The sequence below is a fragment of the Melanerpes formicivorus genome, unplaced genomic scaffold (assembly GCF_026170545.1).
Source record: "Melanerpes formicivorus ecotype bairdi unplaced genomic scaffold, bMelFor1.0.p_v2 SCAF_2, whole genome shotgun sequence".
In the NCBI taxonomy this organism is placed as follows: Eukaryota; Metazoa; Chordata; class Aves; order Piciformes; family Picidae; genus Melanerpes; species Melanerpes formicivorus.
The window spans coordinates 3,172,155-3,185,329 of NW_027142354.1; the positions used below are offsets into that span (position 1 = coordinate 3,172,155).

Genomic DNA, 13,175 nt, shown 5'->3' on the forward strand with positions numbered 1-13,175 from the left:
CTGAGGAGAGAGACTTGGGGGTGCTGGTGGACAAGAAGCTCAACAGGAGCTCTCAGTGTGCACTTGCAGCCCGCAAAGCCAATCAGATCCTGGGCTGCATCAGGAGAAGTGTGGCCAGCAGGTCAAGGGAGGTGATTCTCCCCCTCTACTCAGCCCTGGTGAGACCCCACCTGGAGTACTGCCTCCAGTTCTGGAGCCCCTATTACAAGAGGGATGTGGAGGTGCTGGAAGGTGTCCAGAGAAGGGCCACGAGGATGAGCAGAGGGCTGGAGCACCTCTCCTGTAAGGACAGACTGAAGGAGTTGGGGCTGTTCAGTCTGCAGAAGAGAAGGCTCCGAGGTGACCGCTTTGTGGCCTTCCAGTATCTGAAGGGGGCCTACAAGAAGGCTGGGGAGGGACTGCTCAGGATCTGAGGTAGTGATAGGACTAGGGGGAATGGAATGAAGCTGGAGGTGGGGAGATTCAGGCTGGATGTGAGGAGGCGGTTCTTCCCCATGAGAGTGGTGAAGCCCTGGAACGGGTTGTCCAGGGAGGTGGTTGAGGCCCCATCCCTGGAGGTGTTTAAGCCCAGGCTGGATGAGGCTCTGGACAGGCTGATGTAGTGTGGGGTGTCCCTGCCCATGGCAGGGGGGTTGGAACTAGATGATCCTTGTGGTCCCTTCCAACCCTGAATGATACTGTGATACTGTGTATATATATCTAAATTTTGCTGACTTGAAATCAGGAAAGAATTTCTGCTGTGGTAACTTCTCCTTTTTCTCTCCCTTAGCTGCTCCTGACAACCCAGTTTCCCTTCAAACTTGGGGAGAAAGTTCTGCAGGTTCTTATCAACATATTTTTGTACCATGATTTTTCTGTCCAGAATTTTATCAAAGGATATCAGGTAAGCAATGATAATAAGAACTCAACTTATGTTTGTATAAGCAAAGAGTAATCACTAGTCACTGAAAGCTTTCTTAGGTCCTAGTCTTACTGAATTAGATGCAAAAATGTCCTCTGGAAACAGTTTGGATCTGTGAACAGGTGGGTGTTGTAGTATTAACACCTTGACTGATAAGGTTTTAAGGGAAAACTTGCCAGGACAGGTATGAAGAGCCATGTGTCACAAAATATGGTATTTAGAGGTTATATTTAGAAGGGTGACCTGCCTTAGTGGATAGAAAGACTTCTACATTTGCTGTAGGTTAACTTGTCGCTTCTAACTAGCGGCCAGTCACTCGTGGTGTGCCCCAGGGATCAGTGCTGGGCCCTGTGCTCTTTAACATCGTTATTGATGATCTGGATAAGGGCATTGAGTCCATCATCAGTAAATTTGCTGGTGACACCAAGCTGGGGACAGGAGTTGATCTGCTGGAGGGTAGAGAGGCTCTGCAGAGGGACCTCAACAGGCTGGACAGATGGGCAGACTCCAAGGGCAGGAGATTGAACACATCCAAGTGCCGGGTTCTGCACATTGGCCACAACAACCCCATGCAGAGCTACAGGCTGGGGGCAGAGTGGCTGGTGAGGAGCCAGGTAGAGAGGGACCTGGGGGTGCTGGTTGATGGTAAGCTGAACATGAGCCTGCAGTGTGCCCAGGCAGCCAAGAGGGCCAATGGCATCCTGGCCTGCATCAGGAACAGTGTGGCCAGCAGGAGCAGGGAGGTCATTCTGCCCCTGTACACTGCACTGGTTAGGCCACACCTTGAGTACAATGTCCAGTTCTGGGCCCCTCAGTTTAGGAAGGAGGTTGACTTGCTGGAAGGAGTCCAGAGAAGGGCAACGATGTTGGTGAGCGGCTTGGAACACAAGCCCTATGAGGAGAGACTGAGGGAGCTGGGGCTGCTTAGCCTGGAGAAGAGGAGACTCAGGGGTGACCTTATTGCTCTCTACAACTACCTGAAGGGAGGGTGTAGACAGGCAGAGGTTGGTCTCTTCTCCCAGGCAGCCAGCACCAGAACAAGAGGACACAGTCTCAGGCTGTGCCAGGGGAGGTTCAGGTTGGATGTTAGGAAGAAGTTCTATACAGAGAGAGTGATTGCCCATTGGAATGGGCTGCCCAAGGAGGTGGTGGAGTCAGCATCATTGGAGGTGTTCAGGAGGAGACTTGATGGGGTGCTTGGTGCCATGGGTTAGTTGTTTAGGTGGGTTGGATTGGTTGATGGGTTGGACGTGATGATCTTGAAGGTCTCTTCCAACCTGGTTTGGTTTATTCTACTCTAACACCGCATGCGGAACTCTCCAGCTCTGATTCGCTTCACCAGGTCCTGCTGCTGTGTGTTGTCATGATACAAGTAGGTTACAGCAGTGTCTGTTCCCTGACACAGTTTCTAGATGCATGCTTCTTAGCTTTTCAGGGAAATACGAGCTTTAGAGCCACTCATTTTGTGCCTCAGAGTAGGTGGTGCCTCTGTGCCAAGCAGTGGTGCAGCAACACAGGACTTAAATTTACCCTCTCAGGAAACAAAGTAGAAGATTTCAGGGTTTCCAAAAAATAGTCCATACTGGAGCATGATGATCCTTATGGTCCCTTCCAACCCTGACTGATACTATGATACTATGATTATTATATTTTTATTGGCTTACATAGATCTTCACATCTAGATGTAGTTCTGTGGCTGAGTCTCCTTGTAGCTTTTGTTCTTTTTGTTGGATAAGAGTTCTCCAAATATGTTGCAGCCCCTTTAATCTATTTTAATGCAGGATTCTGAAACTGTTTTCTTTCTTACCTGGTTCCATGCATAAAAACCTGTTAGTAAAAACATGCCTTTTTAGTGTCACTTGCCTTTAGAGTGTCTCAGATTCTTTGATACCTAAGATTCAATGATAACACATGGCCAGGAGAAATATCCTGAGCTGGGCAAAGAAGAACCTAATGAGGTTCAACAGGGATAAGTGGAGAGTTCTGCATATGGGAAGGAATAATAAACTGCACCAGTACAGGCTGGGAGGTGATCTCCTGGAGAGCAGCCCCGTGGAGAAGGACCTGGGAGTCTTGGTGGATAACAAGTTATCCATGGGACAGCAATGTGCCCTGAGGGCCAAGAAGGCAAATGGGATCCTGGGGTGTATTAAGAAGAGTGTGTCCACCAGATCGAGAGTACCCCTTTACTCTGCCCTGGTGAGACCTCACCTGGAATATTGCATCCAGTTTTGGGCTCCCCAGTTCAAGAGGGACAGGGATCTACTTGAGAGAGTCCAAGTGAAGGCTACCAGGATGATTAAAGGACTGGAGCACTGCCTGATGAGGAGAGGCTGAGAGCCCTGGGGCAGGTCAGTCTGGAGAGAAGACTGACAGGGGATCTAATAAATGTTTATAAATATGAGGGCTAGGCATCAAAATGGAGGGGACAGGCTCTTCTAGTTGCACCTTGTGATAGGACAAGGGGCATTGGATATAAACTACAGCACAAGAAGCTCCACCTCAAGGTAAGGAGGAACTTCTTTACTGTGAGGGTCACAGAGCTGGAAGAGGCTCCCCAGAGGGGTTGTGGAGTCTCCTTCTCTGGAGACTTTAAAGACCCATCTGCATCTGTTCCCGTGTGACTTGCACTGGATTCTATGGTCCTGCTCTGGCAGGGGGTTGGACTTGATAGTCTCAGGAGGTCCCTTCCAACCCCTAGCATCCTGTGATCCTGGCTGTAGTATCTCTTCCTGCAGAGAGACCTGCATGGGCTTCCGTAGGTTTTGACTCCTTGTATTGCAAAGATACAGCAGGGTTTAACGATTCCTTGTTGGCCTGGGAGGAAAACACAAGTCTTAGCCCTGACAGCAAATGGCTGTCATGTGTGTTAGAACTGCTGAAGGATGAAGCAATTTCACCTCACATTTCCTAGGTGATGGAAGGGCTCACCATCATCTCTTTATGTCTAGGAGGGATGGTTTTGGTTTAAAAGTTTTCAGTGGGGTATCCTGTTTTAACAAATAGATGTGACAACTAAGTGCTGCTATTCTGCAAGGCCCTGATGCTGCAAACATTTAGTGCAGCTGAAATCAGTGATAAATTGTGTTTGTGTGTATGCACAGCAGGAGCTCAGTGGGGTTATTTTTGTGTACAGGAAAGAGAAGTTGGAATTAGGATGTGATGAGTTGGTCTGTTGTTGCTCATGTATTTAAATACTCTCTTTGTGAGAGTCAGAGCTGAATATGTAACCTAAAGAACCAACCTGGTTAATTCCAACCTGGTCTGGTCTGGTCTGGTCTGGTCTGGTCTGGTCTATTCTATTCTATTCTATTCTATTCTATTCTATTCTATTCTATTCTATTCTATTCTATTCTATTCTATTCTATTCTATTCTATTCTATTCTATCCTTTCCTATTCCTATTCCTATTCCTATTGTATTCCTATTCCTATTGTATTCCTATTCCTATTGTATTCCTATTCCTATTCTATTCCTGTTCCTATTCTATTCCTATTCTATTCTATTCCTATTCTATTCTATTCCTGTTCTATTCCTATTCTATTCCTATTCCATTCCATTCCTATTCCATTCCTATTCTATTCTAATGCAGTAATTCATGTAAGTGAACAGAAGCTATTTGACAAGCTATATAGTTCATAGTATCATAGTATCAGTCAGGGTTGGAAGGGACCACAAGGATCACCTAGTTCCAACCCCCCTGCCATGGGCAGGGACACCCCACACTACATCAGCCTGGCCAGAGCCTCATCCAGCCTGGGCTTAAACATCTCCAGGGACGGGGCCTCAACCACCTCCCTGGACAACCCATTCCAGGGTTTCACCACTCTCATAGTGAAGAACCCCCTCCTCACATCCAGCCTGAATCTCCCCACCTCCAGCTTCATTCCATTCCCCCTAGTCCCATCACTACCTGAGATCCTGACAATTCCCTCCCCAGCCTTCCTGTAGGCCCCCTTCAGATACTGGAAGGCCACAATTAGGTCACCTCGGAGCCTTCTCTTCTGCAGACTGAACAGCCCCAACTCCTTCAGTCTGTCCTCATAGGAGAGGTGCTCCAGCCCTCTGATCATCCTCGTGGCCCTTCTCTGGACACATTCTAGCACGTCCAGATCCCTCTTGTAATAGGGGCTCCAGAACTGGAGGCAGTATTCCAGATGGGGTCTCAGCAGAGCTGAGTAGAGGGGGAGGATCACCTCCCTTGACCTGCTGGCCACACTTCTCCTGATGCAGCCCAGCACCAGATACTGAAAATTCATTCAGCACATACAGCAGGAAAAAAGTTAATTATGTGACTACTTGAATCTGAATAATTGCTGTCCTGTAGTGACCTGTGGAATACTTATGAACTGCATTGATTTGTCCTGTTTTTTTAAGGAATACCATTGTAGGATATGCAGGGTAGGAATAAGAAAGCATTAACAGGGTAGCTGGAGCAGGGAGGGTGAATTTTACTAACCCTGCTGTTTCTTGCTTTGGTTTTCAGCTCTGCATTGTGGAGCACTTCTATTCCCAGCCCCTTAGTGTCCTGTGTTGCCAACTGGAAGATGCCAAGAAGCAAGCCAATGCTTTATCACACGGGCAGTGCGAAAACGTTCGCAGACTGCCCTCTTTTAGAAGGTAAAAGGGGAGATAAATTTTTGGGTGATCTTGTATTTAGTCAGTTCTAAAAAAGAAAAATGGAATCTGTAAAGTGTAGATCACTTGTGTGTATGTTTCTGTAGCAAAGGTACATCCATCAAAAGGAGCATTCTGAGGAATGTCAGGAATCCTCAACCTTCTGGTCTAGAGTACAGCCTCTGTGATGTGTCACCTCCTTGAACATTGTTTTTTCTCCTGTTCTTAATACAGACACAAGTAAACAGAAATCACTTTTGAAGTTAGTACTGACTTATAGCATCACCTGTCAGGTTGTAGAGTGGCCTTTCAACTTGCTGGATTTGGCTGACCCTTTATAAAAACTTTCCAAAGAAAGCCTTACAGCAGCATAAATTTTCCAGCTCAGTTGGGTTTTTTTCCTAGGTTTTGGGTGGTTGCTGTTTGCTTATTGATTACCCCATAATCTTTAATCATACCCTGCATTATAATTTTTATGTTCTTTTTTCTTGCCATCAGGTATGTGGAAAGTCAGGTGTCAGAGAAACAGATTGCACTGCTGACAGAAGACAGCTGCTTAAAGGTAAACTTTTCAGAATGCCTTTGGAGAGCAAAAATAACTTTGTCAATATATTGGCTTGTGCAGCACAGTAAAATACCAAACTAAGATGTATAGTTCTATATAACACATTTCATACAGTACATACCGTGCTTCATGTCCATCAATGGAGAATTAGGATCATCAGATCACAGTATCACAGTATAACTAAGGTTGGAAGAGACCTCGGGGATCATCGAGTCCTCCAGGGCTTGTGCTCAAGGCCTCTCACCAGATGAAAATTCTGAGTCTCCAAGACTGCCCAGTACACCTTTACACAAAGCTGCACAACTTTTCTTACATCAGCTTCTATTTCACAGTATCACAGTATCACTAAGGCTGGAAGAGACCTCAAGGGTCATCGAGTCCAACCTATCAACACAGACCTCATGACTAGACCATGGCACCAAGTGCCACGTCCAATCTCCTCTTGAACACCTCCAGGGATGATGACTCCACCACCTCCCTGGGCAGCACATTCCGATGATGAATGACTCTGCTGGTGGAGAACTCTCTCCTAACCTCGAGTCCAAACCTCCCCTGGCGCAGCTTGAGACTGTGTCCCCTTGTTCTGGTGCTGGTTGCCTGGGAGAAGAGACCAACCCCTTCCCTGCTACAACCACCTTTCAGGTAGTTGTAGAGGGCAATGAGGTCTCCCCTAAGCCTCCTCTTCTCCAGGCTAAACAATCCCAGCTCCCTCAGCCTCTCCTCACAGGGCTTGTGCTCAAGGCCTCTCCCCAGCCTTGTTGCCCTTCTCTGGACACGTTCAAGTGTCTCAATGTCCTTCTTAAACTGAGGGCCCCAGAACTGGACACAGTACTCAAGGTGTGTCCTAACCAATGCAGAGTACAGGGGCACAATGACTTCCCTGCTCCTGCTGGCCACACTATTCCTAATGCAGGCCAGGATGCCAGTTGCCTTCTTGGCCACCTGGGCACACTGCTGGCTCATGTTTAGGCGGCTGTCGATCAGTACCCCCAGGTCCCTCTCTGTTTGGGAGCTCTCCAGCCACTCTGACCCCAGCCTGTAGCTCTGCATGGGGTTGCCGTGGCCAAAGTGCAGCACTTGGCACCTAGAAATATAACTGCTTACAAATAAGGTGACAAGGTTTATTTATGGCCTGATCTTTTAATGCTTCCTCAGACTGACTTTCTTGGAAAGTCAGTGGAGAGTTTGAAGAATGAGTAAGTAACCTTGGAGGTTATATCATAAGATCTTAATCCTCTATACCCTCTGTGTAGTTTCTAATTGAACTCAGTAGGGCAGGCTAGGTCCCGAGGCACATTTGATCTTGTACAGGATTAAAACTTTAGTTTATGTGACCTGTTCACCTGAAGGTTTGTCAAGTGATTAAAGTCAGACTGCTTCTATTGGGAGCCCTTTAGGAATTCACCAACAAAGATTTGTTGGTTATTTTCACCAGTTGGACCATTCCCAGTGGAAGCATTGCTCAGGGTAAAGGATTTCTCCTAACTTTTCATCTCAAGTATAGCTAACCTGTCAAGCAAATGGTACTACTAGAGATAAAGCAATTTACCCTAGCAGACCTTTCTGGTCTGGAAGGACTTCTTTAGTGTGAAGAACAATGGCAATGGCTGGAAGGGAGGTTGGCAGCAGGCAGATTTGGAAGTGCAGTGCAGTTATGGTAGTCAAGGTGAGGCATGATTTATACATGAATTTGTGATCTATCATCTTCAGTGACAAGAAGAGCTTAAGCTCCTGCTCTTCCCTTGCTGTTCCTTCACACCTCAGTAGATGTGCCAGCACAACTGCTTGTGTGGCTGTGCAATGAATGTAATCAGAGAAACAATCCAATTGGAAGTGACCAGAAAGGAGAATAAAAAGACAAAAGAGGAAATTTTTTTCTCTGGGTGTTTCTGCAGAGTGATTCCTGAACACAGTTCACACTGCAGGTACATAAATGCTTCTGTTGAAGCTACAGGAAGGAATGAGTGTCAGTGAGCAGCTGAGACTGGTCTGTTTGTTTGAAGACCTACTTTGAAAGCTGCACATCACCTTGAAGTTTGTATGTTTAATAATAAACCTCTGAGTTCACAAACCTCATTCTGTGAGTCTGGGGAGGAACCTGGATTCTTTTGCTTAGATTTATGATGCTCCTGACAAATCTTAATTGAAGACACTTGTAAAATCTACAATAAGGTTAAAACTGTTACTGCACTGCCAGATTGGCAGGGTAGTGTACCTAGGGGAAAAAAAGGACCATTAATGAGGTGCTGTGTGCTCCACAATATCACTCTGGACTTTGGAAGCACTTTCAGAGGCACTGTGGTACTGTTTCACATACGTTTAGTGTTCATGTTCATGAACTGAGGTAGACTTATTCAGGCTTAGCACCTAAACCTTCAATACCCTTTGTCAGTTGCAATGTATACTCCATTTGTTCCCACTCTTTTCTTTTGTTTTAACCCATGGGAAGAGTTCCACTTACTTAGAATTTCAGTTTTAAAAGCAATTTTCCATCCTCAACAACTTGCAACGGTCTGAAAGTTTCCATGGCAGGTTTCATTTGAAATGATGTAGGTGTGGCAATCTGTATTTATGGAAATGATGCTGAATAGTCTTCTAGCAGTGTTTTCAAACTCTTCTAAAACACTCTGTTATTTAGCAGAATACATAGTCCCAGTGCACTGATCTTTTGGTACATTAGCTGTGTCACTCAGTAGTAGTTAGGTTCTTTTTCTCGAGAGCTGGGAAACATAGATGCTGTAGTGCTCTGGGATTAGGGGAGTAATCACAGAATCAGTAAGGCTGGAAGAGACCTCAAAGATCATCAAGTCCCACCTGTCACCCAAGACTTCATGTGTACTAAACCATGGCACCAACTGCCAAGTCCAGTCCCCTCTTGAACACCTCCAGGGATGGTGACTCCACCACCTCCTTGGGCAGCACATTCCAATGATGAATGACTCTCTCTGTGAAGAACTTTCTCCTCGCCTCGAGCCTATACTTCCCCTGGTGCAGCTTGAGACTGAGATTGACTTAGAAGCATTAAAGAGGATTTGTTTTCTGCTCTCAAGTTGTTGTTTTTATGGTGAGGATAATTTATTTGTTATTTATTTAATGATCCCACTTAGAATGAAGATACAAACTTGTGAGAGTCTACCCTAAGGTCTTGGAAGTCACTTGGTGCCATGGTCTAGTCGTGAGGTCTGTGGTGACAGGTTGGACTTGATGATCTTTGAGGTCTCTTCCAAACTTGGTGATACTGTCTCCTTAAACAATTGTTGTATCAGGGACCCTTCAATTGCAATAGATAAAAAAAGTTGATGGGGAACAAATATCTTTAGTGTTTTAAATCATCTGGAACTTTTTTAACATCAGAAAGCTGCCTGCAGCACTAAGTGTCTTTGATACTTTTAGTCTTTGCAGTATGTTATTTAATCTTTCCACATGTCAGTCCCTCCTTATATTGCCTACAGAGAAGGTTTTGCTTTTTTTTAAGCTTGATGCCCCCTTTTTCATTTGAACTTCAGGGAACTTCAGTGGCTTGTTTAATTTTTTGCTCTTTCCATTTGGAATAGTTTGCTCAGAGTTCACCAAAATGTCAGTAAAATATGCAGAGAATCCTCTGTTGCTTTGGGTTTTTTCCCCCTCTTTATCTTTGATTGAAAACTGGTGAGAGAAGATCTTCCAGTTCACAAACTTCAAGGTAGTGAGCCCAAAGTACTTTAATTACAGTCATCAGAAATGTTGAGGGCAGTTTTCCAGAAGTGTTACACATGCTGCCATGGGAGGCCAGTGATGAGAGGCGATCCAGTCGTAGTAGTGTGGCCAGCAGGTCAAGGGAGCAGGTCAAGTTCCAACCCCCCTGCCATGGGCAGGGACACCCCACACTAGATCAGGCTTCATCCAGCCTGGTCTTAAACACCTCCAGGGACGGGGCCTCAACCACCTCCCTGGACAACCCATTCCAGGACTTCACCACTCTCATGGGGAAGAACCTCCTCCTCACATCTAGCCTGAATCTCCCCACCTCCAGCTTCATTCCATTCCCCCTAGTCCTATCACTACCTGAGATCCTGACAAGTCCTTCCCCAGCCTTCTTGTAGGCCCCCTTCAGATACTGGAAGGCCACAATGAGGTCACCTCAGAGCTTTCTCTTCTGCAGACTGAACAGCCCCAACTCCTTCAGTCTGTCCTCACAGGAGAGGTGCTCCAGCCCTCTGATCATCCTCATGGCCCTTCTCTGGACACCTTCCAGCACCTCCACATCCCTCTTGTAATAGGGGCTCCAGAACTGGAGGCAGTACTCCAGGTGGGGTCTCAGCAGAGCTGAGTAGAGGGGGAGAATCACCTCCCTTGACCTGCTAGCCACACTTCTCCTGATGCAGCCCAGGATCTGATTGGCTTTGCGGGCTGCAAGTGCACACTGAGAGCTCATATTGAGCTTCTTGTCCACCAGCACCCCCAAGTCTCTCTCCTCAGGGCTGCTTTCCAGCCAGTCACTGCCCAGCCTGGATTTATGCCTGGGATTGCCTCGACCCAGATGCAGGACCCTGCACTTGCTCTTATTGAACCTCCTGAGGTTGGCTTGTGCCCACCTCTCCAGCCTGTCAAGGTCCCTCTGGATGGCCTCCCTTCCCTCCAGTGTGTCTGCTGCACCACACAGCTTGGTGTCATCAGCAAACTTGCTGAGGGTGCACTCAATGCCACTGTCCATGGCACCCACAAAGATGTTGAATAAGACAGGTCCCAGGCCTGATCCCTGAGGGACTCCGCTTGTCCCTGGCCTCCACTGGGACATGGAGCCATTGACAGCCACTCTTTGGGTGCGGCCATCAAGCCAGTTCCTTATCCATCTAGTGGTCCACCCATCAAACCCATGTGTCACCAGTTTGGAGACCAGGATGTGGTGCGGGACAGTGTCGAAGGCTTTGCTCAGGTCCAGGCAAACAAAATCAGTTGCTCACCCCTCATCTGTTAACGTTGTCACCTGCTCATAGAAGGCCACCAGGTTTGTCAGGCAGGATTCTTCTGTGAAGAACTTTCTCCTTACCTCGTGCCAAATCCAAAGGCTAAATACAGCTGAAAATGGTAAAGTAATAATGCTGATCAATAACAAATCCCAGTGAGGGGGAGGAAGAACGTGAGGTTAGCAATATGCAACGTGTTTGCAGCGAACTGTTGAAATACAGCTTGCTTACTCTTTTTTGCAGAGTGGTCTTAATTTAACACTGGTGATTGAAGGCTTAGCACAGCACTGTGTCAAAGCTTCAGAGTGATTTTAAGTACTTTATGTGAGTTTTAAACTGATGGATGCCAGAGAGACTTACAAAACAATATTCTGTCCCTGCAGGAAGCAGTGCAGGAGTTGCTGGAGGACTTGCAAGTTTACCATGAAAATTATGTTTCAGTTCTGAGATGCCTTCACATTTTCACATCCTTTCTTCCAAAGCACCCTTTGGGCAAGCAGGTGACATGCTGTTATTTCATTGTGGTGTACATGGGGGGTTTTGTTTCAAAGTATGATGGGAATATTTGTTTTCTGTTCTGCTGCTTTGCCTCTCACTTCCTAAAAAGAAGGCAGATGCTTTCTTGCTCTAAGCAGAGGGCAACAGGCATGTGGTTTCTGGACCCTTGTCAGTCAACAGGAAGGAGTTTCCAGGAGGAGGCAGGTGCACAGATAAGCAAAAGAATCCTCCCATTGACTTCCCCCCCCATCAGGGTTTATCTGTGTGCATTGCAGACAATGCATGCTTTTCTACCTCCTCACTGGACAAATTGAGATGAAAAGACTGAGTTTTGAGCAACCTTCTGTAGAGAATGAAATAATAGTAAGGGAACAGTGATAACTGCTCTTAATAGCCATATTAATAGAAATAGGACTAACCAGGTTGGAAAAGACCTTTGAGATCACTGAGTCCAACCTATCATCCAACACCATCTAATCAACTAAACCATGGCACCAAGCACCCCATCCAGTCTCTTCCTAAACACCTCCAGTGATGGTGACTCCACCACCTCTCTGGGCAGCCCATTCCAATGGCCAGTCACTCTTTCTATGAAGATCTTCTTCCTAACCTCTAGCCTAAACCTCCCCTGGCACAGCTTGAGACTGTGTCCTCTTGTTCTGGTGCTGGCCACCTGGGAGAAGAGACCAACCCCCACCTGGCTACAACCTCCCTTCAGGTAGTTGTAGACAGCAATAAGGTCACTCCTGAGTCTCCTCTTCTCCAGGCTAAGCAACCCCAGCTCCCTCAGCCTCTCCTCATAGGGCTGTGCTCCAAACCCCTCCCCAGCTTTGTTGCCCTTCTCTGGACACCTTCCATCAACTCAACATCTTTCCTAAACTGAGGGGCCCAGAACTGGACACAGGACTCAAGGTGTGGCCTAACCAGTGCTGAGTACAGGGGCAGAATGACCTCCCTGCTCCTGCTGGCCACACTATCATTAAACCCACCTTCCATGCCAAGCACCTTCTTCTCTACTAGAAGAGCAATATACTCTCTGCACGTGCACTTGTCTGTTGGTTGTCACTGTGTACTGCACTGTTATTAGTATCTGTCCCTGCTTACAAAATCAGCATGAACAGTCCCAGTATTTGAGAACACAAAGGCTTTTTAGCTGGGGCATTTCACAGAATCACCAAGTTTGGAAGAGACGTCAAAGATCGAGTTCAACCTGTCACCACAGACCTCATGAATAGACCATGGCACCAAGTGCCACATCCAATCTCCTCCTGAACACCTCCAGGGATGGTGACTCCACCACCTCCCTGGGCAGCACATTCCAATGGTGAATGACACTCTCTGTGAAGAACTTTCTCCTCACTTCGAGCTTAAACTTCCCCTGGTACATCTTGAGACTGTGTCCTCTTGTTCTGGTGCTGGTTGCTTGAGAGAAGAGACTCCCTCCTGGCTACAACCACCCTTCAGGTAGTTGTAGAGAGCAATGAGGTCACCCCTGAGCCTCCTCTTCTCCAGGCTAAACAATCCCAGCTCCCTCAGCCTCTCCTCATAGGGCTTGTGCTCAAGGCCTCTCCCCAGCCTTGTTGCCCTTCTCTGGACACGTACAAGTGTCTCATGTCTCTGCTCTCTGCTGTTACCTGGATGTTAGGTGT

At 46.9% G+C, this 13,175-nt stretch overlaps 1 protein-coding gene across 2 annotated transcripts in view; it reads left to right on the forward strand.

Moving 5' to 3' along the window:
• ORC3 (origin recognition complex subunit 3) overlaps positions 1-13,175 on the forward strand; it is a 67,907-nt gene that overhangs the window by 25,706 nt on the left and 29,026 nt on the right. For both annotated transcript variants that reach the window (XM_068149239.1, XM_068149248.1), the window contains exons 9-12: positions 770-883; positions 5,387-5,520; positions 6,016-6,079; positions 11,412-11,528. In XM_068149239.1, coding sequence (XP_068005340.1) covers positions 770-883; positions 5,387-5,520; positions 6,016-6,079; positions 11,412-11,528 — 429 coding nt within the window. The remainder of the gene's footprint in view (positions 1-769; positions 884-5,386; positions 5,521-6,015; positions 6,080-11,411; positions 11,529-13,175) is intronic.